The sequence below is a fragment of the Ricinus communis genome, chromosome 8 (assembly GCF_019578655.1).
Source record: "Ricinus communis isolate WT05 ecotype wild-type chromosome 8, ASM1957865v1, whole genome shotgun sequence".
NCBI classification, from domain to species: Eukaryota; Viridiplantae; Streptophyta; class Magnoliopsida; order Malpighiales; family Euphorbiaceae; genus Ricinus; species Ricinus communis.
Window position 1 is genome coordinate 19,190,314 of NC_063263.1, and position 23,191 is coordinate 19,213,504.

The 23,191-nt window shown below is 32.6% G+C and overlaps 1 protein-coding gene across 3 annotated transcripts; it reads left to right on the top strand.

The window, feature by feature from the left end:
- The first annotated feature begins 17,524 nt into the window (after window positions 1-17,524).
- On the top strand, window positions 17,525-23,027 carry LOC8261710. 3 transcript variants are annotated; one of them, XR_007217042.1, is made up of 8 exons: window positions 17,526-17,868; window positions 18,458-18,567; window positions 19,154-19,303; window positions 19,394-19,686; window positions 20,742-20,852; window positions 21,436-21,480; window positions 22,230-22,476; window positions 22,615-22,699. XR_007217042.1 is itself a non-coding variant. In XM_002533318.4 (7 exons), the coding sequence occupies exons 1-7, from the start codon at window positions 17,766-17,768 to the stop codon at window positions 22,772-22,774; spliced, it is 972 nt and encodes a 323-aa protein (XP_002533364.1). In that variant the 5' UTR covers window positions 17,538-17,765; the 3' UTR covers window positions 22,775-22,880. The 3 variants fall into 3 exon arrangements, 2 of the variants coding, with proteins under 2 accessions (XP_048234097.1, XP_002533364.1); XM_002533318.4 differs by lacking the exon at window positions 22,230-22,476 and having other exon boundaries at window positions 17,538-17,868; window positions 22,615-22,880; XM_048378140.1 differs by lacking the exons at window positions 19,154-19,303; window positions 22,230-22,476 and having other exon boundaries at window positions 17,525-17,868; window positions 22,615-23,027.
- The last annotated feature ends 164 nt before the right edge of the window (window positions 23,028-23,191 follow it).

The following is a 23,191-nucleotide window of genomic DNA, read 5'->3' on the forward strand; positions in this document are numbered from 1 at the left end:
ATCGTTCATATATGATAACAGAAAATCTTAAAAAATCTAATCAAAAATTAGAATCATAAAAGGAATTTGGAGAAAAAAAGTATTATTAAGTACTTAAAATTTATAATTAAGGTGTTGTATATTATATGATATGTGATTTTAGCTGGTAACTAAATAATTATCCCGCGCTATGTATAATTTAATTTAATATCAATAAAAATTATAAAATTATAAAATTATTAAAATTAATATTAAATAATATTATATTACAAAGATTTAGCAAAATTTGACTTAGATATATATATATATATATGTATCATTGAGTCTTTTATTGGATATATAAATATGTTATACCTTTTAAATTCTTAAGTACTTATTAATTTTAATGACAATAAGATTCACCAAGAAAAGTTTTTTATTCTTTAACATGATTTAATATTTTTTATAGTTTGAATTCTTTTATTTTTTTTATATTCATAGCATCTATATAAAATTAAATAAGTAGAATTATTTCATAAAATTAAATAAATTAAATATTTTAATAATATAAATCAAATCAAATTAAATTATTATGTTATAACTTGATTTAATATTAGAGTATTTCATTTATATTTTAATATTTTTTTATTGATATAGTATTTTATATATTTTAAATATATGATTCAGTATATTTTTCTTACTTTACATATAAAATATAAAATATTTTATATTATTTTTTAATTTACTAAATTATAGAAACTCTAACCTAAAAATTCTTTTTAATTAACTAAATTCTTTACTTAAAATTGAACCATATCAAAATAATCTCATCGAAATATTTTTAAGATGAAATACAATAAGAGATGAAAGTATAAATAAATATATGTCACGACCCCACCTGTAGGCTTAAGGCCACCGAAACCCGTAGTAAGCTGACACTCACCGGATTTAAACAAATCTCAACTCAAATTAATATTATTAAAGCCATAATTTATCTTAATAGTTACACTTTACAAAATTACTTCGGTCTACCAAAAAAAAACTAGGCGAGACCCGAAGCTCAGAAAATTTACAACTGATACATCTGCTAATTACTACTGCGGAGAATCTAATATTTACCATTTTACATACCAAATCAAATACTTCACCCGATGATGAAGGAGTCGGGTTACTGAATAAGAGTCGCAAGAGAACTAACAATGCGAATCAAAAATAAGAAATGAGATCGTCACCGAGAGTGAGTTAAAATCAAATAATCTAGGGACTATTGCTTCTTCTCAGAAAACATAGATTATTCAAATCATACACATAAATACCAATCATACTATAATCATACTCTATTACTTTCTTCACAGAAAATATTAGTCATGCACGTAAATACAATTCATATTATAATCATACCATAATAAATAAATAAATGAATAAATAAAAATATATTTTTATTTTTACGGGACGAGTGGCTCGGTAGAACCCTAAACCCCAAATTCTAGTAGCCTTTCGGCTCTCTTAATCCAACAGGTCTGGCGCCCAGAGAGCAAGCTCGATCAGGGTCCTTACCTCCAGCCTAAACGCTTGAATTCCAAATAAGCCGGCGCCCAGAGAGCAAGCTCGATCAAGGACTTTAACTCTGGCAATCAACTGAACTCAGCCCAGAGAGCAATGCTCGATCAGGGCAAACAAATCCATAATAACCTTATGTCCATGATCATTACCGGTGCGCACGCGGTCCTGATGTAACCCATCAGGCGGCATGTTCTACAAGCCACATTTCCCAATTCGCAATCATCACATATAATAAATATTATTATCTGATGAACTCAACCAACACATATCGAAATAAAGATTAAAGATTTAAGATAAAACAACGTGCAATTTGTGAGGAGAAAAATAATAACGTTTATCTTATTATAACATACTAATAATAATATTTATATTATTTCAAATATTAATAATCAAGTGAAATCATTTATTTTGCGATACTAGTAATCATATTAAGCACAAATTCTAAATAGCATATTAAAATCAGACTAGCAACAGCGCAAAGATTAAATGACTTTAACTCACAGGATTGGAGACCTCCTGGCTCTGCTCCGGTGCCTCGGTAGGAGCGAGCCGAACGAACTGACAATCTAGACACGGAAAACAATTTATCAATACGCTGAGACAATCGATCATTAATCCTAGGTCTAGACTCCTAGGACTGACTGTCTAAGAATCTCGACTCGGGAACTACCGAAAATTCGGTAGAACCTCCCCTACAACACGAACATTACCCCCCGTAAAAACGGGTCCAGGACCTGCCAAAAGAACACTCCAAATATCCAACAATTTAAACAACGGGAGTCGGGTCCCCAAACTTCACTATTTCCCGACTCCGCCACACAGCACAAAATACGAGTATGGCAGGCCAACTGACAGACAAATATTTATGACTCACAAATATCATCAAATACACATTATAATCCAATAGACACAATTAAACCAAGAATTTCTAAAATTAACGGGCCAAAGAAAATTACCGAGACGCTCTGTCGCTCGGTCGACTCGCCTCCAGCCGCCGGAGTCCGATCGACGATCCGAACACACCATCGGACTCACAACGACGCGCTGAAGACGATCCCCGCTTCCGATTTACCGATCTGACACCCGATCATCCGGAGAGATTTGCAGACGATCTCGACCGTCGATTCGCAAACGAAGCCCGATCGCAACAAAACCGGTGCCATCGCGAAGCTTGAGCTGAGGAGAGTCGGGATACATCCTCCGATCGTCCATCCTCCGCCGGATCTCGCCGGAAAAGCTGAAAAATGCGGCTGCCCCCTACTTTCTCTCTCCACTGGATCTTCCGTCTCCGGCCGCCACAGGCGTCGCCGCTGCTGCCAAAAGAAAGCCCTTGCCGAGAGGAGCCGATCGCCACCCAACTCAGCCGCCAACAACGCCGGAAACGGCCGGAAACACGCCTGGAAGCCGCTGCCTTCGCGCTCTTCCGCTGCCGCTGGAGCTGCTGCTGCCGCCGCCGCTGCGCTCGCCAGCGCACGCCGCTCGCCAGCCGACGCCTGCAACGTCCCCTTCTCTCTCTTCCCGGCGCCGCACTCTCTCTCTCTCTCCTCCTTTCTTCTTCCCCGATTTCTTTCCCTTCAATATCGACATTTGACCCTTGAACTTTTCCTTATTACAATTTGGTCCCTCAACTTTCTTAATTACTTACAATTTCATCCTGCAGAATTCTAATTTAACCCCTAAACTTTCCTTTAGCCTTTCAATTAAGCCCTTAACTATTTAATTTGGGCCAAATCCGAATTACTGAAAATACACAATTACAAAAATACCCCTGACCGACATATTTATTTACGAAAATACCAAACTCACAAATTTCCATTAAAACCCCATAAAAATAACATTATACTATCAATCCTTATTCCAAAATAAATTTCCAATTTAGTACTAACACACAATTAAATTAAATAATCAATTTCCAACTTAAAATTTAATACTACTAATCAATTATAATACAAATTTTCTCAAAATTCTTTTATAAACACATCCTTTATAATTTCTTCCAAAATTTTCCGATATATAATTTTACTTATATAAATATGCATTTGGGAAAATTTGAATAACCAAAATATAATCATTTCTCAAATAGTTTACTTGAATAAAAATAAAGCTAAAATTAACTTAAATAAAAACTCACTATTAAATATATATTAAAAAAAAAATTCCGGGTGTTACAATATAAATATTATAATTTAAAAAATAATTTTTTTAATTGATAAGATAATTATTCAACTATGATAACAGAAAATCTTAAAAAATCTAATAAAAAATTAGAATCATAAAAGGAATTTGGAGAAAAAAAGTACTATTAAGTACTTAAAATTTATAATTAAGGTGTTGTATATTATGTGATATGTGATTTTAGCTGGTAACTAAATAATTATCCCTCGCTATGTACAATTTAACTTAATGTCAATAAAAATTATAAAATTATTAAATAATATTATATTATAAAGATTAACAAAAATTTGACTTAACTATATATATATATATATATATATATATATATATATATATATATATACCGACTAATACAAAAGGATATATATATATTATATTGAGATATATAAATATGTTATATCTTTTTAAATTTTTTAGTCCTCCGACTAATACAAAAGGAGATAATAGTTAATTTTATTAAAATTCAAAAAAAATTTGATATAATAAAAAAAATAAGAATTAACTTGTGTATTAAACCAAACATCAGAATAAACCATATTTAACCTTAAAATTTATTAAGAAGATATAAGAACCGACTTATATATTAAACCAAATATGAGAGAGTAAATAGTTTTTAACCTTGAAATTAATTAAATTTGTATTGCTTTGAAAACTTAAAAAAAAATGCTTAAGGGATCAAATTATGAAGCTAGGCTCGACTTGTTTGCATCCCTAGTCCTGATTGAATTATAAATGTATTTGAAACGAGTTTGAGATAGTATTTTATGGAGTTTGTTGAATTCTTTCTTCTTTTTTTATCAAGAACTTAATTTAATTATATTAGTGCACTTTTTATTTTTAATTGGGAATCAAAAAATAAAAAATTATGTTCATTTTTGTAATCTTCAATTTCCTAAACAAAATTAGCAAACAAGACATTTATCATAAACAATATCTAATTCAAAATTATCATTATAAACATTCCACATTCAACTAATATTTCTAGAATTCATATATATTAATAACTCACTTATCAATTGTTTCCTTTATTTTTATAATAAAACAGCCAACCAACTAAAGAGAAATTGTTAGTTGATATGTTCAAGCTCGGTTCGAGCTCAGCTCATAATTAACTCGATAATATATATAAACAAACTAAATTCGAGTTCGGCTCAATTTCAAACTTGTTAACAAACTCGATTTTATCAAATATATAGCTGTAAATTTTATAATCATAAATAAATTATACACAAAAATAAAATATGCATATAAATTCAAAATGAAACAGGAAAAACTTTTTTTCTTTTTCGTAATTGAACAGCCTGAAAGCTTTTTCACTTAAAAAGTTTGTAATTATTCAAAATTCAAAAATAATTTTTTAAAATTATTATTTTAGTGGTCAAGTACTCTCTGTTTTAAAATTTCTAGAAGTTAAAAATATATATTTTTAAATTTATATTGATATTGTATTTGGTTAAAATCTATAAAATTTATAGAATTCATTTACAAATTTAAAATTTATATGATTAAATGAAGTGAAAACTACTTTAGAATGCTATATAATCAAATTTATATAGAATTAATTATAACTAAATTAAATTATAATAAAAAAGATATAAAATTTAAATAAATTTTATGTTAGTAAATTAATATATTTTATAATATTAAGATATCCTTTTCTAATTTTGTTATTTTTATTCTACTTTATCTTTCATGTTTTCTCAAATGAAATATTTTCTTAGGAATTTTAACCAAGTTTATCATAAGTGAATTCTATTATAAGAACTTAGCTACTTTTATATTACATCAAAATTATTTGCTTTCTTTTTCTTTTTTAAAGAAAACTTAATAGCGGAAATAAAGAATAAATTAGAATAAAATGCAATAACAATCATATATGCTTTCCAATGTATAATTAAGTGCATCCACTTTGTAATACCCGAAATTTTTATATATTTAATAATGAATTTCTATTTAAATTAATTTTAGCTTTATTTTTATTTGGTTTAATTTGAAAAGATTTAATGAAAATTTTAATATTAGTCAATTAAATGAATTATTTTTCTATACCCAATTAGTTTGAAATTTTAAGAATTAATTAAGTAAATTATTTGAAGGGTAGATTATATTTTTTGGTTATTCTAATTTTTCTTCATTGTATATGTATATGTATAAATAAAATTATATATATTGAAAAATTTTGGTAGAAATTGTAAATGATGTTTTTATAAAATAATTTTGGAGAAATTGGTATTTTAATTAGCTAGTGGTATTTAATTTTAAGTTGGAAAATATCTAACAAATTGGTTATTTAATTTAATTGTGTGTTAGGACTAAATTGGAAATTTATTTTGGAATAAGAATTAAAAGGATAATTTTATTTTTATGGGATTTTAATGGAAATTTGTGAGTTTGGTATTTTTGTAAATAAATATGTCGGTCGGGGTATTTATGTAATTATGTATTTTCAATAATTCTAATTTGACCCAAATTAATTAGTTAAGGGCTTAATTGAAAGGATAAAGGGAAGTTTAGAGGTTAAATTGGAATTCTGTAGGATGAAATTGTAAGTAATTTAGAAAGTTGAGGGACCAAATTGTGATAAGGAAAAGTTCAGGGGTCAAATGTCGATATTGAAAGAAAGAAAGAAGGAATGGAGTCGGGGAAGAAGAAGAAAAACAGAGAGAGATGTCAGGGGAAAGAGAGGAGCCCACGGAGGAAGGAGGCTGCCGGGCCGTCCGTCCGGCACGGGCCGGCCAAGGCAGCTGGCAAGCTGACGGCAGCAGCGAGGAGGAAGATGGCCAAGCTTCCTTGCCGTCACAGGGCACTTCCACATGGTCACGATCTTGGTGCCGATCGCCTCCTCTCGGCCTTATCTTCATTTTGGCGGTGGCGATGTCGGTTTTGATGGCCGGAGGAGAGAGTTCCGGCGAAGTGGAGGCAACCGCATTTTTCTGCTTTTCCGGCGAGCTTCGGCAAAGGATGGATGATCGGAGGACGTATCCCGACTCTCCTCAGCTCAAGCTTCGCGATGGCACCGGTTTTGTGGCGATCGGGCTTCATTTGCAAATCGACGGCCGAGATCATCCGCAAAGCTCTCCGGATGATCGGGTGTCAGATCAAAAAATTGGAAGCGGGGATCGTCATCAGTGCGTCGTTGTGAGTCCGATGGTGTGTTTGGATCATCGATCGGACTCCGGCGGCCGGAGGCGAGTCGACCGAGCGACCGAGCGTCTCGGTAATTTTCTCTGGCCCGTTAATTTTAAAATTCTTGGTTTAATTGTGTGTCTATTGGATTATATTGAGTATTTGATGATATTTATGAGTCAAAAATAATTGTCTGTTAGTTTGCCTGCCTCGTGTTTTGTATTGTGTGGCGGAGTCGGGAAAATAGTAAAGTTCGGGGACCCGACTCCCGTAGTTTGAATTGTTGAATATTTGAAGTGTTTTTCTGGTAGGTCCTGGACCCGTTTTTACGGGGGGTAATGTTCGTGTTGTAGGGGAGGTTCTGCCGAATTTTCTGTAGAATTTACCTGAGTCGGGATTCTTAGACAGTCAGTCCTAGGAGTCTAGACCTAGGATTAATGATCGATTGTTTCAGCATTTTGATAAATTATTTTCCATGATTAGATGATCTGCTCGCTCGCCCAACCGAGGCACCGAGAGCTAGGAGGTCGCCCAAAATCAGTGAGTTAAAGTCATTTAATCATTGCACTATTGCTAAGTCTGATTTTAATATGCTATTTTAGAACTTGTGCTTAATATGATTATTAGTATCGCAAAATAAATAATTTCACTTGATTATTAATTATTGAAAATAATATAAATATTATTATTAGTAACGTTATAATAATACATATAGTATTATTTTTCGAATTGCACGTTGCCTTACCCTAGATTTTTAATCTTTATTTCCGATATGTGTTGAATGATTTCATTAGACAATGATATTTATTAAATGTGATGATTGCGTCTTGGGAAATGTGGCTTTCGTAAAACATGCCACCCGATGGGTTGCATCAGACCGCACTTAATGATCAAAGACAGTGTAATAAGGTTATTATGGATTTGTTTGCCCCGATCGAGCATTGCTCTGAGTTCGATTGATTCCCGGAGTTAAGGTTCTGATCGAGCAACGCCTCAGCGGCTTATTTGGAATTCAAGTGTTCAAGCTGGAGGTAAGGACCCTGATCGAGCTTGCTCTCTGGGCGCCAGACCTGTTGGATTAAGAGAGTCGAAAGGCTACCAGAATTTGGGGTTAGGATTCTACTAAGCCACTCGTCCCATAAAAGTAAAAATATATATTATTTATTTATTTATTTATTATGGTATGATTATAATATGAGTTGTATTTACGTGTATGGTTTGATATACTGATTTAAATAATTAATATTTTCTGTGAAGACTGCAATAATCTCTAGATTATTTAATTTTAACTCACTCTCGAGACTGACAGTCTCCATTTACTGTTTCTCAGATTCGTGACTGTTAGTCCTCCCGCGACTCTTACTCAGTAACCCGACTTCTTCATCATCGGGTGGTGTTTAATTTGGTATGTAAATTGGTAAATTTTAGATTCTCCGCAGTAGTAATAGTAGATGTATCAGTTGTGATTTTATGAGTTTCGGGTCTCGCCTAATTTTTCTGGCAGACCGAAGTAATTATGTAAAATGTAACTGTTAAGATAATTTGTGGCTTTAATAATATTAATTTGAGATGAGATTTGATTGAGTTAGTGAGTGTCAGGCTTACTATGGGATTCGGTGGCCTTAAGCCTACCCATTCCCTAGTGCCGGTCATGGGTCCACAGAGTGGGTCGTGACACACTTATTGATCAAATTTGAAATTATAAATCAATCAATAATTCCTCTCTCAAAATTAAATTAAAATTGCATCAAAACCTTTATATGATTCAAACCGAATTTGTGAAAATATATAGTATAAGTAAATATAATATATAAATTTTTTGTATATAATATAAATAAAAATCTAGACATCTATTTTCATAATAAAAATTAATTGTGTGAAATTAAATTAAATTTCAATTGTTTTGTTAATTTTAATAAAAAGAAATATTATAATTTTCTAATTAAATGTATTGTGCAAGTGATCTTTTTAATTAAAAAAAATGAGAAGTAAAATTAAGGGAAATTTACAAGAATGTCTAAAAGAAATAGCTCCCCAACTTTTATATCACCATGTAAAATCTTATAAAATATGTTTACAACCAAAAAAATTTACTTCTCTACAGTCCATAAAAAAACATGCGTACTCAAAGCTCAAAAATATATCCAAAAAGCTAAACAATCACAACAACTCATTCTAACAAAATTAAAACACCATATCTCAAGAAATCAACCAGAAATCTCGACAACAATCTATAATACACAACAGAAACAAGTAATCCAGTTCCATTCATATATCTTTTTGATTTCTTGTTGTTTTGGAAAAAATGCATAAAAACCTTTTAAAACAAGTACATTGTCACGACCCCATCCGTGGGCCCGTGACCGGCACTAGGGAATGGGTAGGCGTAAGGCCACCGAATCCCGTAGTAAGCCTGACACTCATAACTCAAACAAATCTCAACTCAAATTTTACTATTAATAATATCACAATTTACAATAACATTAAATTTTACACAATTAAAATCGGTCTGCCAGAAGAATTAGGCGAGACCCGAAACTACAGAAAGTTACCACTGATATCCCTACTATTACTACTGCGGAGAATCTAAGATTTTTACAATTTGACATACCAAATCAAACACCACCCGATGATGAAGAAGTCGGGTTACTGAGTAAGAGTCGCGAGAAGACTAATAGTCACGAATCTGAAAAACAGTAAATGGAGACTGTCAGTCTCGAGAGTGAGCTAAAATCATATATCTAAAACAGTTTCAAACATCTTAATAATTAATTTTTAAAATAATTAATAAATCATACTAACCATATGTGTCATGCCATGCTTATCCAAAAATAATTCCACATGCAATGGGACAGAGTACTTCAGTAGAACCCTAATCCCAACTCTAACATCTCGATTTATTTCAACACTTATGTCTCGACTAACCTCAACTCTAACATCTCAATCTCTCATTCCAACAGGATTGGCGCCAAGAGAGCAAGCTCGATCAGGGACCTTACCTTAAGTTCGGTCACTTAACTCTCAGCCTTAGCCTTTTGGCTCTCTTATCCAATAAGGCTGGCGCCCAGAGAGCAAGCTCAATGAGGGACCTTACCTCCGGTCTAGTCACTTAAATTTTCAAATAAGCTGGCGCCCAGAGAGCATTGCTCGATCAGGGACCTTTACTCCGGCAACCACATTCAACTAAGCCCAGAGAGCGATGCTTGACTAGGGCAGGTCCTAATCTTTATTTCTTAAAATTTTACCTATTTACCCTTTCCCTATCTCTCTCAGATTTATATTGGAACACTCATCCAATTCCTATGTTCTACTGCCGTCCCATCCCGAGTCATTATACAATATTAAAATTTATGATTAAGGAAGAACATATTTAAATAGTAATTACAAGCATCATGCAAATAATAATAATAATTAAATGAATAATTGAAATTGCAAATAAACAGTCACAAAAGCAAATCAAATTTTATGCATGACACGTGCATAAGCGATATATGACTTTAACTCACAGGATTGGCGACCTCCTAACTCTGCTCCGGTGCCTTAGTTGGAGCGAGCCGAACAAACGGACTATCTAGTAACGGAAAACAATTAATTAAAACGCTGAAATAATCGATCATTAATCCTAGGTCTAGACTTCTAGGACTGACTGTCTAAAAATCTCGACTCGGGAGAATTCTACCGAAAATCCGGCAGAACCTACCCTACAACACGGACATTACCCCCCGTAAAAACGGGTCTAGGACCTGCCAGAAAAACACTTCAAATATTCAACAATTCAAACAACGGGAGTCGGGTCCCCAACTTCACTATTTTTCCCGACTCCGCCACACAGCATAAAAACACGACTATGGCAGGCAGTCCGACAAACAATTATTTTTGACTCACAAATATCATCCTATACTCAACATAAACCAATAGACACAATTTAAAATCAAAGGATTTCCAAGATTATAAGCCAGAGAAAAATTACCGAGACGCTCGGTTGCTCGGTCGACTCGCCTCCAGCCGTCGGAGTCCGATCGACGATCCAAATACACCATCGGACTCACAACGTCGCACTGATGACGATCCCCACTTCCGATTTTCCGATCTGACACCCGATCATCCGGAAAGATTTGCGGACGATCTCGACCGTCGATTTGCAAACGAAGCCCGATCACCACAAAATCGGTGCCAATACGAAGCTTGAGCTGAGAAGAGTCGGGATATGTCCTCCGATCATCCATAGCTCACCGGAGCTCGCCGAAAAAATCCAAAAACCTCGGCTGCCTCCATTTTCTCTCTCCACCGTGAACCTCCGTTTCCGACCACCATTGTCGACACCGACGCCGCCAAAACAAAGCTAGGTCCGAGAGGAGTCGATCGACACCAAGATCAGCGGCCACCGACGCCGGAAGCGCCCGCACGGTGGCAAGGAAGCTTCGGCCATCTTCCTCCTCTCGCTACCATCGCCCATCGGTGCCACTCCCCGAACGGATGGCCCCGACGCCTCAGCTCCTTCCTCCGCGCGCTCCTTTCTCTCCCCCGACATCTCTCTCTCTCTTTTTCTTCTTCTTCCCCGATTCTATTCCTTTCAATATCGACATTTGACCCCTAAACTTTTTCTTATTACAATTTGGTCCCTGAACTTTCTTAATTACTTACAATTTCATCCAGCAAAATTTAAATTTAACCCCTAAACTTTCCTTTAGACTTTCAATTAAGCCCCTAACTATTTAATTTAGGCCAAATTAGAATTATTGAAAATACACAATTACAAAAATACCCCTGACCGACATATTTATTTACGAAAATACCAATCTCACAAATTTCCATTAAAACCCCATAAAAATAAAATTATACTTTCAATCCTTATTCCAAAATAAATTTTCAATTTAGTCCTAACATAAAATTAATTTAAATAATAAATTTCCAACTTAATATTTAATACCACTAATCAACTAAAATACCAATTTTCCCAAAATTCTTTTATAAAAACATCCTTTAGAATTTCTTCCAAAATTTTTCAATATATATAATTTTATTTATACATATACACATAGATATACATTGGGAAAAAATTAGAATAACCAAAAATATATTCTACCCTTCAAATAATTTACTTAATTAATTCTTAAAATTTCAACTAATTGAGTATAGAAAAATAACTCATTCAATTGACTAATATTAAAATTTCCATTAAATCATTTCAAATTAAACCAAATAAAAATAAAATAAAATTAATTTAAATAAAAACTCATTTATTAATCATTATTAATATTATCTTTATTAAAGAAAAATTCCGGGTATTACATACATTATATCATTTTTTTTAAGTACTTAAATGTAGAATAAAATGATTAAAGAATTTAAGTTCTTAAATATAAAAGTAAGTAATCAAAATTATTCTGCAGAAAAACCTAAAAAATTGTATATAACGACTATAAGGAGGTATACTACAAGTATATATTTTGAGATTTTATAAAAACATATTCAAACTCATATATTATTAATATATATACTATAAAGTGTTTGTATATTGATATAAATAATAAAATAAAGAATAAATCAATAATAAATTGTAAAAAGAAGGTTAAAACAAAATATACAACAAGTTTCAAAAGTTATAGTAAAGAGTATATAATGAGTATACAATAAGTATGTATTAGGAAAAAAATAATATCCAATAAAAAGTAAACCATGAGTATATAGATGCGTAAAATAAGTATCCATTATAAAATTATAAAAAATTAATATTTAAATCATGACTCATTTATATATACATGTACACATTGAGAATTAATGAGTATATGCAAGTACACAATATGTATATATTTATAATAAGTATATTGAACATATTTAAAAGTAAACAGTATAAGATATATAATGAGTATATAACTAATATATTTCAAGTATATTATATTGCGGTTATTACTGATTTTAAAACAATTTTTAAATTTTTTTTCCTCATATACAAACATGGCGACAATATTTATTTTTCTTCACTATAATAGATATTGGAAAAGAAAATCAAATACAATGGCGTTAATGAAGGAAATGAACTAAAATTTTTATGATTATTATTTACATTACTACACAAAAGAGATGATCCTCGCTACAGATGAATCAACAATACACTCTGTTGGGAATGAAAACACATGGAATATATTAGATGATTTAAAAAAAATATTTGTATCAAAAGGCAAAGTCAAATAAGAAAGACCAAAGAAGCGAAGAGTAAAGTGGTATGGAAAAATAAGAATCAAATCAAATGCGGGAGATGCGAACAAGTAAAGCACAATAGAAAACACATTAATAAATCCAACTACTATTTAAACTTCTTTACAGAATAATAGAATATGTTTAGAGATTGTTAAAGAAAAACTTCTTTAAACATATTACTAAAGATCATTTAAAAATATTAGATTTTTTTTTTATTTCTTGACAGTAAATAATATATTCTGAATATATAAAAAATATATCATACATATCAACTACTATTTCTACATCAAATAAAATGAATATATTTGTTAATCAATATTATATTAAAGTAATAATTGTTTATATTTTATGATTAAATATAATTAATAAGTAAAAAGAAATTAGTATAAAAATATAACTCATATATACATAAAAATATAGAATAATTGTATAAATAGAACGTAAGAGTAAGATATATATTGTGAGTATATAATGAGTATATGTTATTTTTATTTTTGAAATAATTACTTACTACTAATGCGGACAAGTGGGGCACAATAGAAATACATATAAGAATTACAGAATTGTAGAATATTTTTAGAGATTGTTAAAATAAAATCTCTTCAAATATAGTATTAAAGACCATTTTAAATAAATAGTCTATATATATATATATATATATATATATATAAATTAAAAAATTATGTTAAAAATATGAATGGAGACAAATAATGAAAATCATGGTATCATATATGTAATACCCAGAATTTTTATATATTTAATAATGAGTTTTTATTTAAGTTAATTTTAGCTTCATTTTTATTTGGTTTAATTTGAAATGATTTAATGGAAATTTTAATATTAGTCAATGAAATGAATTATTTTTCTATACCCAATTAGTTTGAAATTTTAAGAATTAATTAAGTAAATTATTTGAGAAATGATTATATTTTGGTTATTCAAATTTTCCCCAAATGCATATTTATATAAGTAAAATTATATATTGGAAAATTATAGTAGAAATTGTAAGGGATGTTTTTTATAAAAGAATTTTGGGAAAATTGGTATTTTAATTGATTAGTGGTATTAAATATTAAGTTGGGAATTTATTATTTAAATTAATTTTGTGTTAGGACTAAATTGAAAATTTATTTTGGAATAAGGATTGAAAGTATAATTTTATTTTTATGGGGTTTTAATGGAAATTTGTGAGTTTGGTATTTTCATAAATAAATATGTCGGTTAGTGGTATTTCTGTAATTGTGAATTTTCAATAATTCTAATTTGGCCCAAATTAAATAGTTAGGGGCTTAATTGAAAGGCTAAATGAAAGTTTAGGGGCTAAATTAGAATTTTGCTGGATGAAAAAGTAGGTAATTAAGAAAGTTCAGAGGCCAAATTGTAATAAAAAAAAGTTCAGGGGTCAAATGTCGATATTGAAAGGAATAGAATCGGGGAAGAAGAAGAAAAAGAGAGAGAGATGTCGGGAGAGAGAAAGTGGGCGTCGCGCGTGAAGGAGGAGCCGGGTGCTGCGTCATCCAGTGTGGCGGCCGGCGTCGCTTCTTGGCGTCGGAGAGCGGCCGGAAGAGGCGGCGTGAGGCGTATAATCGCAGAAGAGAGGCAACGACTTCCGGCTCTCGGGCCTTTCCGATCTTAGTGGCGATCGGCTCCCCTCGAAGAGAACTTCATTTTGGCAGTGGCGGCGTCGGATTTGTTGGCCGGAGGAGAGAGTTCCGGCGAAGTGGAGGCAGCCACATTTTTGGGTTTTTCCGGCGAGCTCCGGGGGAGGATGGACGATCGGAGGACGTATCCCGACTCTCCTCAGCTCAAGCTTCGCATTGGCACCGGTTTTGTGGAGATCGGGCTTCGTTTGCAAATCGACGGCCGAGATCGTCCGCAAATCTCTCCGGATGATCGGGTGTCAGATTGAAAAATCGGAAGCGGGGATCATCATCAGTGCGACGTTGTGAGTCCGATGGTGTGTTTGGGTCGATCGGACTCCGGCGGCTGGAGGCGAGTTGACCGAGCGCCTCAGTAATTTTTCTCTGGCCCGTTGATCTTGGAAATCCTTTGATTTAAAATTGTGCTTATTGTTATATGTTGAGTATTTAATGTTTGTGAGTCAAAAATAATTGTCTGTCAGTTTGCCTGCCTCGTGTTTTGTGCTGTGTGGCGGGGTCGAGAAAATAGTGAAGTTTAGGGACCCGACTCTCGTTGTTTGAATTGTTGAATATTTGAAGTGTTTTTCTGGCAGGTCCTGGACCTGTTTTTACGGGGGGTAATGTCCATGTTGTAGGGGAGGTTCTGCCGAATTTTCGGTAGAATTTACCTGAGTCGAGATTCTTAGACAGTCAGTCCTAGGAGTATAGACCTAGGATTAATGATCGATTGTTTCAGCATTTTGATAAATTATTTTCCGTGATTAGATGATCTGTCTGTTTGGCTCGCTCCAACCGAGGCACCGGAGCAGAGCTAGGAGGTCGCCCAAAATCAGTGAGTTAAAGTCATTTAATCATTGCACTATTGCTAAGTCTGATTTTAATATGCTATTTTAGAACTTGTGCTTAATATGATTATTAGTATCGCAAAATAAATAATTTTACTTGATTATTAATTATTGAAAATAATATAAATATTATTATTAGTAACGTTATAATAATACATATAGTATTATTTTTTCGACACAAATTGCACGTTGCCTTACCCTAGATTTTTAATCTTTATTTCGATATGTGTTGAATGATTTCATTAGACAATGATATTTATTAAATGTGATGATTGCGTCTTGGGAAATGTGGCTTTCGTAGAACATGCCACCTGATGGGTTGCATCAGGACCACGTGCGCACCGGTAATGATCAAAGACAGGTAATAAGGTTATTATGGATTTGTTTGCCCTGATCGAGCATTGCTCTCTGGGCTGAGTTCAGTTGATTCCCGGAGTTAAGGTTTCTGATCGAGCAACGCTCTCTAGGCGCCGGCTTATTTGGAATTCAAGTGTTCAAGCTGGAGGTAAGGACCCTGATCGAGCTTGCTCTCTGGGCGCCAGACCTGTTGGATTAAGAGAGCCGAAAGGCTATTATAATTTGGGGTTAGGGTTCTACTGAGCCACTCGTCCCGTAAAAGTAAAAATATATTTTTATTTATTCATTTATTATGGTATTATTATAATATGGGTTGTATTTACGTGCATGGTTGATATATTGATTCGAATGATTAATATTTTCTGTGAAGAAAGCAATAGTCTCTAAATTATTTGATTTTAACTCACTCTCGAGACTGACAGTCTCAATTTATTTTTTTCAGATGCGTGACTGTTAGTCTTTCCGCGACTCTTATTCAGTAACCCGACTCCTTCATCATCGGGTGATGTATTTGATTTGGTATGTAAATTGGTAAATCTTAGATTCTCCGCAGTAGTAATAGTAGGGATATCAGTGGTAATTTTCTGTAGTTTCGGGTCTCGCCTAATTCTTCTGGCAGACCGATTTTAATTGTGTAAAATTTAATGTTACTGTAAATTGTGATATTAATAATAGTAAAATTTGAGTTGAGATTTGTTTGAGTTATGAGTGTCAGGCTTACTACGGGATTCGGTGGCCTTACGCCTACCCATTCCCTAGTGCTGGTCACGGGCCCACGGATGGGGTCGTGACAATATACTTGAAATAAACTCGTTATATACTAAATATATATTTTTTACTATATACTTAAAAATTACTTTATGTTTTATAGAAAATTAATTTTTTTTATATAATGGGCAATTGATTGTAATAAATATACACAAATTTTATAAGTCATATATCAAATATATATAATATTAAATATAAATTTACTAAATTTTGAAATATATATTTATAATAATACTTATATATACTTGATATATAATATTTTATGGATTTTCTACAAAATAGATTTAAGTACTTGGTTTTTTATAAATCTAAATTTTGAAATTCAATATTTAGTTTTATAACTATAAAATATTTAATAAATCACATGATATGATAATTTCTAAAAAAATTTAATAAAATTAAATTTACACTAACATAAAATTACTAAATATATGTTTGAAATTGGACTTAACTTTTATAAAATTGAAAAATTAATGAATTTATATCTTCAAGAAATTTTAGCTTTTTAATTTTTTCATTTGATGGTGTATATTTATAAATTACTGATAAGACTGTTGTTAGATTTATTGTAAGTATTTAGAATTTAAATCAATACATGTTTAAAAATAAATATATAACCATTTTGTTATTTTTAAATGCCTTCACTATTCATAGAAAACAATCAATCATAAAAAAAGAACCACGTTGCATGAACAATTTTCAAGAAATATATAAAAAAAATTGAAAAAATAAAAGGTAAAATCAAAGAAAAATAGGAAAAGATAAAGACAAAAAATCAAGATTAAAGAAAATAAAGAAAAAATTATAATTAAATAAAAAAAATTAGTGTAAAAAATTGTTATAAGATGAAAATAAAAAATAAAATTAATTAAATAATATTAAAAATAAAGAAATAAAAAAGTAAAAATAGACAAACGGGACGTACAAAAGTAAAGAGAGAACAAAATAGCAGCCAATCTATAATTTCCTCAAAAATCAAAATGGTATAAAAAATCGGATCGGAACCGGCGCGAAACCTAAATGGGACGGGACCGTTTCAGGTGCTGTCCGAGGTTCACGGGAGACCCCTGCGTGTAACTGTAAGCAAGAAGAAAGGGAAGTCAGTTTCGAAAGTGAAGAGGTGAAAACAGAAATGGAAGTTGCAGAAGTAGAGCAACTACTCAGGATTTTAGATTCTTCTCTTTCTCACATCAAATGGCGCCTCAAATCTCATGCCAAGCATCGTCTTCAAATAGGTTTTGTTTTTCTTCTTTCCTTTCTTAATCGTTATTTTTATTTTTTTTATCGGTCTTTAGCTTTTCTATTTTCTTGATTCTTGGTTTCAGGCTATCTTTGAAATTGGACATTAATTTTTCTTTCCTGGTTTATATAACTTGTCATCACATATCTTTTATAGCTGGGAACTTTTATGTTTGTTGATAACTGTTAAAGATAGTCTATTGCTTCAATATCCATTATCAGTGTTTGGAAAGTCTAAAAATGCAAGAAATTAATTCAATTGAAAACTATGTAGCCAATTATCATGTTTTGAAAGGTCATAGTTGCTAGAACTCAATTCTTTCAACTTAAAAAAGAACCAAGTAATTTTTATAGCATTTTGAAAGAAATCAAATCATGCTACAAGTGACATGATTTTGCAAGAATTCAATTCAATTCTTGCAAATGATTTGTTCTAAAGTAGGTCGATATAATTTAATTGACTGGTGCAATTGTGTAAGTTCATGTTTTTATATTTGTAGAGTTCCTGTTTGTTGTAGAAGACACTAAATTATGAATTATTTTTGCATCTTCTGAAATTCTTATTTATTGGACTTCTTTTGCCAGATGTTCTAGCATTGTGTACAGAGATGAGGCCAGTGATTATGGTTGACTATGGTGGAAAGATGCCTGAATTGCAGGAGCATCTGTGTGCACTTCTTAGACTCTGTCAACAGGTACCGTCTCCATGCTGATTCACTACATTACTTTAGTATCTTTAGATGTCACTATTTCTTGGTTTGTAGAATAGAACGATTTTATTCATCTTTCCCCTTTTTAAAATGAAAAGTTAATTCTTTCCATGGTTTATGTTTGTCCTTGGTGCGTGAAACTGGAAATTTCAAATCTATCTTTTGGCCTTTATAGTTCAACCCACAATTGATTATGACATGATAACTGATATTTATTTTTGTTTGTTTCTTTGCAAATATTTTATGCCAGTCCTGTAGAATTATTGAATTAGGTTTTTACTGTATCTGATGAGTTGCCCATTCGGGGTTGATCAATGATTGCGGAGACATGATATTGGCCAAAATGGACTTGTAACATTATTCCTTCCTCAGCTAGTGCTATCGTGTTCCTTATTCTATAGAGATTTCTACAATGATAGAATGTAATATTAGCTGATGCCTGTTCTTGAATGCATTGCATGGTTTTATGGGAAAAATTAATGTTGGATGCATATACTGTAATAACTCTTGCTGATAGTGTTTTGTTCTTCAGTTCCCTGATTAGTATATCTTGCCTGTATAACTGTTCCAGGAGTCACCTATCTTTGAGCATTTGAAAGTGATGATTATAGAAGATATGATATATTTGATACATGTAAAAGGACTTGTGGAGTATGTCAAGTCAAGCTTGAACTCTGAAGTAGATCTAGTCTTTGTGAACCTAGAACAAGATCCTCCAAAGGTTGCTACCACTTTGCAGTTGTAATTATCTCTCTTAAATGTGCCTTTCTTACACACTTTCATAATGACCTGGACTTCATCTTTTATCCAGATGGTAACACAGGCGGAAAATAGCTCACTAAATGCAGCACTTGTAAGAGTCCAGAAGTTATTCTCCTTGTATTTGCCTGTCAATGAGAATGTCTCGCCGTGCCACTTGACAGAGACTGCTGCTAATGCTTCAGATAATGTGGCAAATGCTGCAGATAGTGTGGCAAATGCTGCAGATAGTGTGGCTAGTGCTGAATCCTCTATCAATAAGCCTATAATTTCTCAATCCTCTGAATTTATTGATTTCAGCAGTTGCATGCAGGACAGTGAGGTCACTGTGCCAACTTTAAATGGGTAACTTCTCATTCTAAGAGATGGTCGATTTCTACTTGGACTAGTGTATGCAAAAGCTGATTCAAAAGATAAAGTAATAACTTAATAACAGAGTTAAGATTTCTAAAGGGAATGCTAACTTATCCCTAGATTCTTGAAATTTGTATAATACATCAGTGATCCACACTTAACGTGCCCTTGTCATTGAATCCGGCTTCTGAGTTCAACTTTAATTGATTTTTTTCAAGAGATTAATGTGGAAAGCCCTCATGATCTCTGTTCTCTAACACATCAGTGAAAGATTTCACAAGCTGATTCAAAAGATAAAGTAATAACTTAACGGAGTTAAGATTTCTAAAGGGAATGTTAACTTATCCCTGAGATTGTTGAAATTTGTATAATACTTCAGTGATCCACACTCAATGTGCCCTTGTACATTGAATCAGGCTTCTGAGTTCAACAATAATTAATTTTTTTCAAGAGATTAATGTGGAAAAGCTGTCATGATCTCTGTTCTCTAACACATCAGTGAAAGATTTTAAATTTTTTTAAACTCCTCGTATGATGTCGTAGTATTCTCTACTTTTCTGTTAACTTAAATTTTATGGGCATATTATTATGGCATGCACAATTTAGAATCTTGATCTACTGATGTCAAACCATGACCATTTCTGGTATTAGTAAATTGATTGTGGATCTGAAAGATTCCTAAGATGAATAATATTTATAACATTACGAAATTCTTAGAGTTGAATAGGACTACTTCATCTAACCATGATCTTCTTATCTATGTTACTGTAATTAAGCCTGACCTAGTTTACAGTGTTTTTGACCTTGCCTTTTTCTTCCCATGGCATCATTGCAAAAATGAGAAGTTTGTTGGAATAAGCTGATTGCATGCCTAATTGAAAAACTCCTTTTTGTTATATTTCCCAGCAGATCATGATTGACCAAAATGGGTTAACTTTTCTTCCATGTGCTTGTCAGTTTGTATCAAATTTGTTTGGCAGCTAATTTGTTTTCAGCTGTGTGCCATCTTGGTGTGGTGAAATAAGCTGTGTATTAATATGGTTCAGATGGCTTCTTGGTTATCCGGTAGTGTATCTATTCAGCAAGGAGCATATTGCAGATGCCATATATAATCTTTCCACCAAGTATCTTCGCATCTTCCAAATTTTAGTCTCCAGGTTTGCTCTTCATGCTTCTTGTTTGTGGATATCTTAAACTTAAAGCTTCATAATTTATACATAAATTGGAGGAAAATTTCTAGTGGTCATAAATGATGATTAATTGCCCATTTGCAATCTTATTTGTACCACGCAGTTTTATTAACTTATGCCACTCTTCATTGAACTTTCATTTATATTGTGATTTCCATGAAAGTGAAAATTGATGCGTTCAAAAAGGTAATTTAAAAAAAAATTTACTTTTTACAAACCTTTAGGCCTTATTGGCAAAAAAAAAAAAAAACAAAAGAAAAAAAAGAAGGAAGAGGGTAAAATATGAGTTTTTTTTTTTTCAAATCTTTTGAATTATTATTTTTTTCTCCAGTTACTCATATGTACTTTAATTAGAGTTATGATTATAGGCTCTGGTTATAATCTGGCCTGATCAAAGCACATAAATATGGAAGTTGGAACAATTCTATCAGTAGTCAATACACTGATTATATTGCTTGAAAGCTCACTTGTGTTTTCTTATGAAAATGATTTTCAAAGGGTTGAGCACTACAAGTAATATTTGGCATTGTCAACTTATGGATTCTTGCAGGAATATTTCACCCAATAAAGCATCGCGACCTGAAGAATTGATGAGGTAATCAACCTTGCTTTCCTTGGGTAAGCTAAGTTTAATCACAAAAATTTAAAAAGAGTCCAAGATGAGTTAAGGTGCAGAAAATTTTGTAGGCAAATCATGGTGGTAGTGATGGAGGTGGTAGTAGGGATTTTGAGTAATGAATTATGAGGATGAGAATATGGATAACAATAATCTCTCATGTGTTGGCATTTATTTATAACTTTACTAAGGGTGCTGACAAGCTCTCTCATGATCTCAATTCCAAAAGTATAAAGCAGGGTTACAGACACAGGAATAATGAATACCATGTTCAGAAGTGGTGTGTGCACTTAGTGCTACCATATTCTTAGATCTCTTTACAGTTCTTCCTGTTGTTTTTGCTTATCATGTCATCATTATCGTCGTTATTGTCTGTGGTCTCATGTGAGCTGCCACTTATGCAAATGATGAATTTCCACTTTGGGAGGTGCATCTATTCAGATGTTTATAACATCATCCTTTTATACTGGGAGTTACAAGTAGTCAAGTGGGGGTGGGTATGATCCTCTGTTCTAATTGGGCATATGATCCTCAAGGCAGGAGGGGGTGGATATTATCCTCGCTTCAGCAATTTCCCCAGTTCACCACCTGAGTGTTGGCAGAATTTTATTTCAAAATATGCCCTGTTGGGAATTTTCTCGCTTCTGCATAGCCCCATCATGCCCTATAGATGTTGAGGAAGTGGAGAGATAAGCTCTGCTAAAACAGCTTACTCTTTGTTCTGTCAGGATGAAATTGTGATATAAGAGAAGTGGGTCTGAGACATTGGCACTGGTGAAATTGTGATATAAGAGAAGTGGATCTGAGGTGCTATATATTTGCATCGGTTATCCTGTTCTTTGCCCGACTTGATGGGGCAGGAGAAGTCAGAAATTCCAGTCACCCATCTTATTGCCATCCTGGTCGTACCTCTTTAAATTGGGATCTAATTTTAATTTTTGAATGATTCAAGGACATGGGGTTGCTACCTGATCCGTATGCATCATCATTGCCCTTTCCTTTTTTTTTTTTATATAACTTTTCTTTTTTGAATGTATAGATGATCGTTGTTACTTCTATTTGGATATATTACATGATCGATTCTGCAATTTTGATCTGAAAAATGCTTTACAGTTTCTCGGTGCCATATGAACTGAGCATGGGAGGAAGCAAGGAACCATGGGCAGAGGCATTTTTGGCTCAAATGCAATCAAGGTGGGAAAAAAGCAAACAGATTTGGAGAACGTTGCAGATGGAGGTTAGTGAATGCTACCCACAAGCAATTGTACTGTAGTAACCAGTTTCCGAGGCAATTATTGCCTGAAAAGGAAAAGGAACCAAAAAACTTCTTAGTTTTAGGGATGAAAGCTTAAATAAGGATGTGATTGTTGACCTGCTCATGTCCAATATTGCATGCAAAAGTTTCCGGTAATACATTTATCACAAGTTAGATGATTGAGAGAAATTACAGGCAAGGGATGTAAACGTGGTTTTGTAGTTTAAATAACAATTCATCATAGTTAATTTGATGATTGTAATTAATCAAAGAAAAAGGCTATTTACCTTCAAAAGCTATGTACTGTAAAAGAAATTAGTTGCAGTTAAAGTCTGGTGGTTGAGTTAGGTCTAACATTTACAACACGCAAAGTGCATACTCACATGCCAAAGTTTTTTAAGGTCCCTTTGCTACCCCACACAATTTAATAGTGTT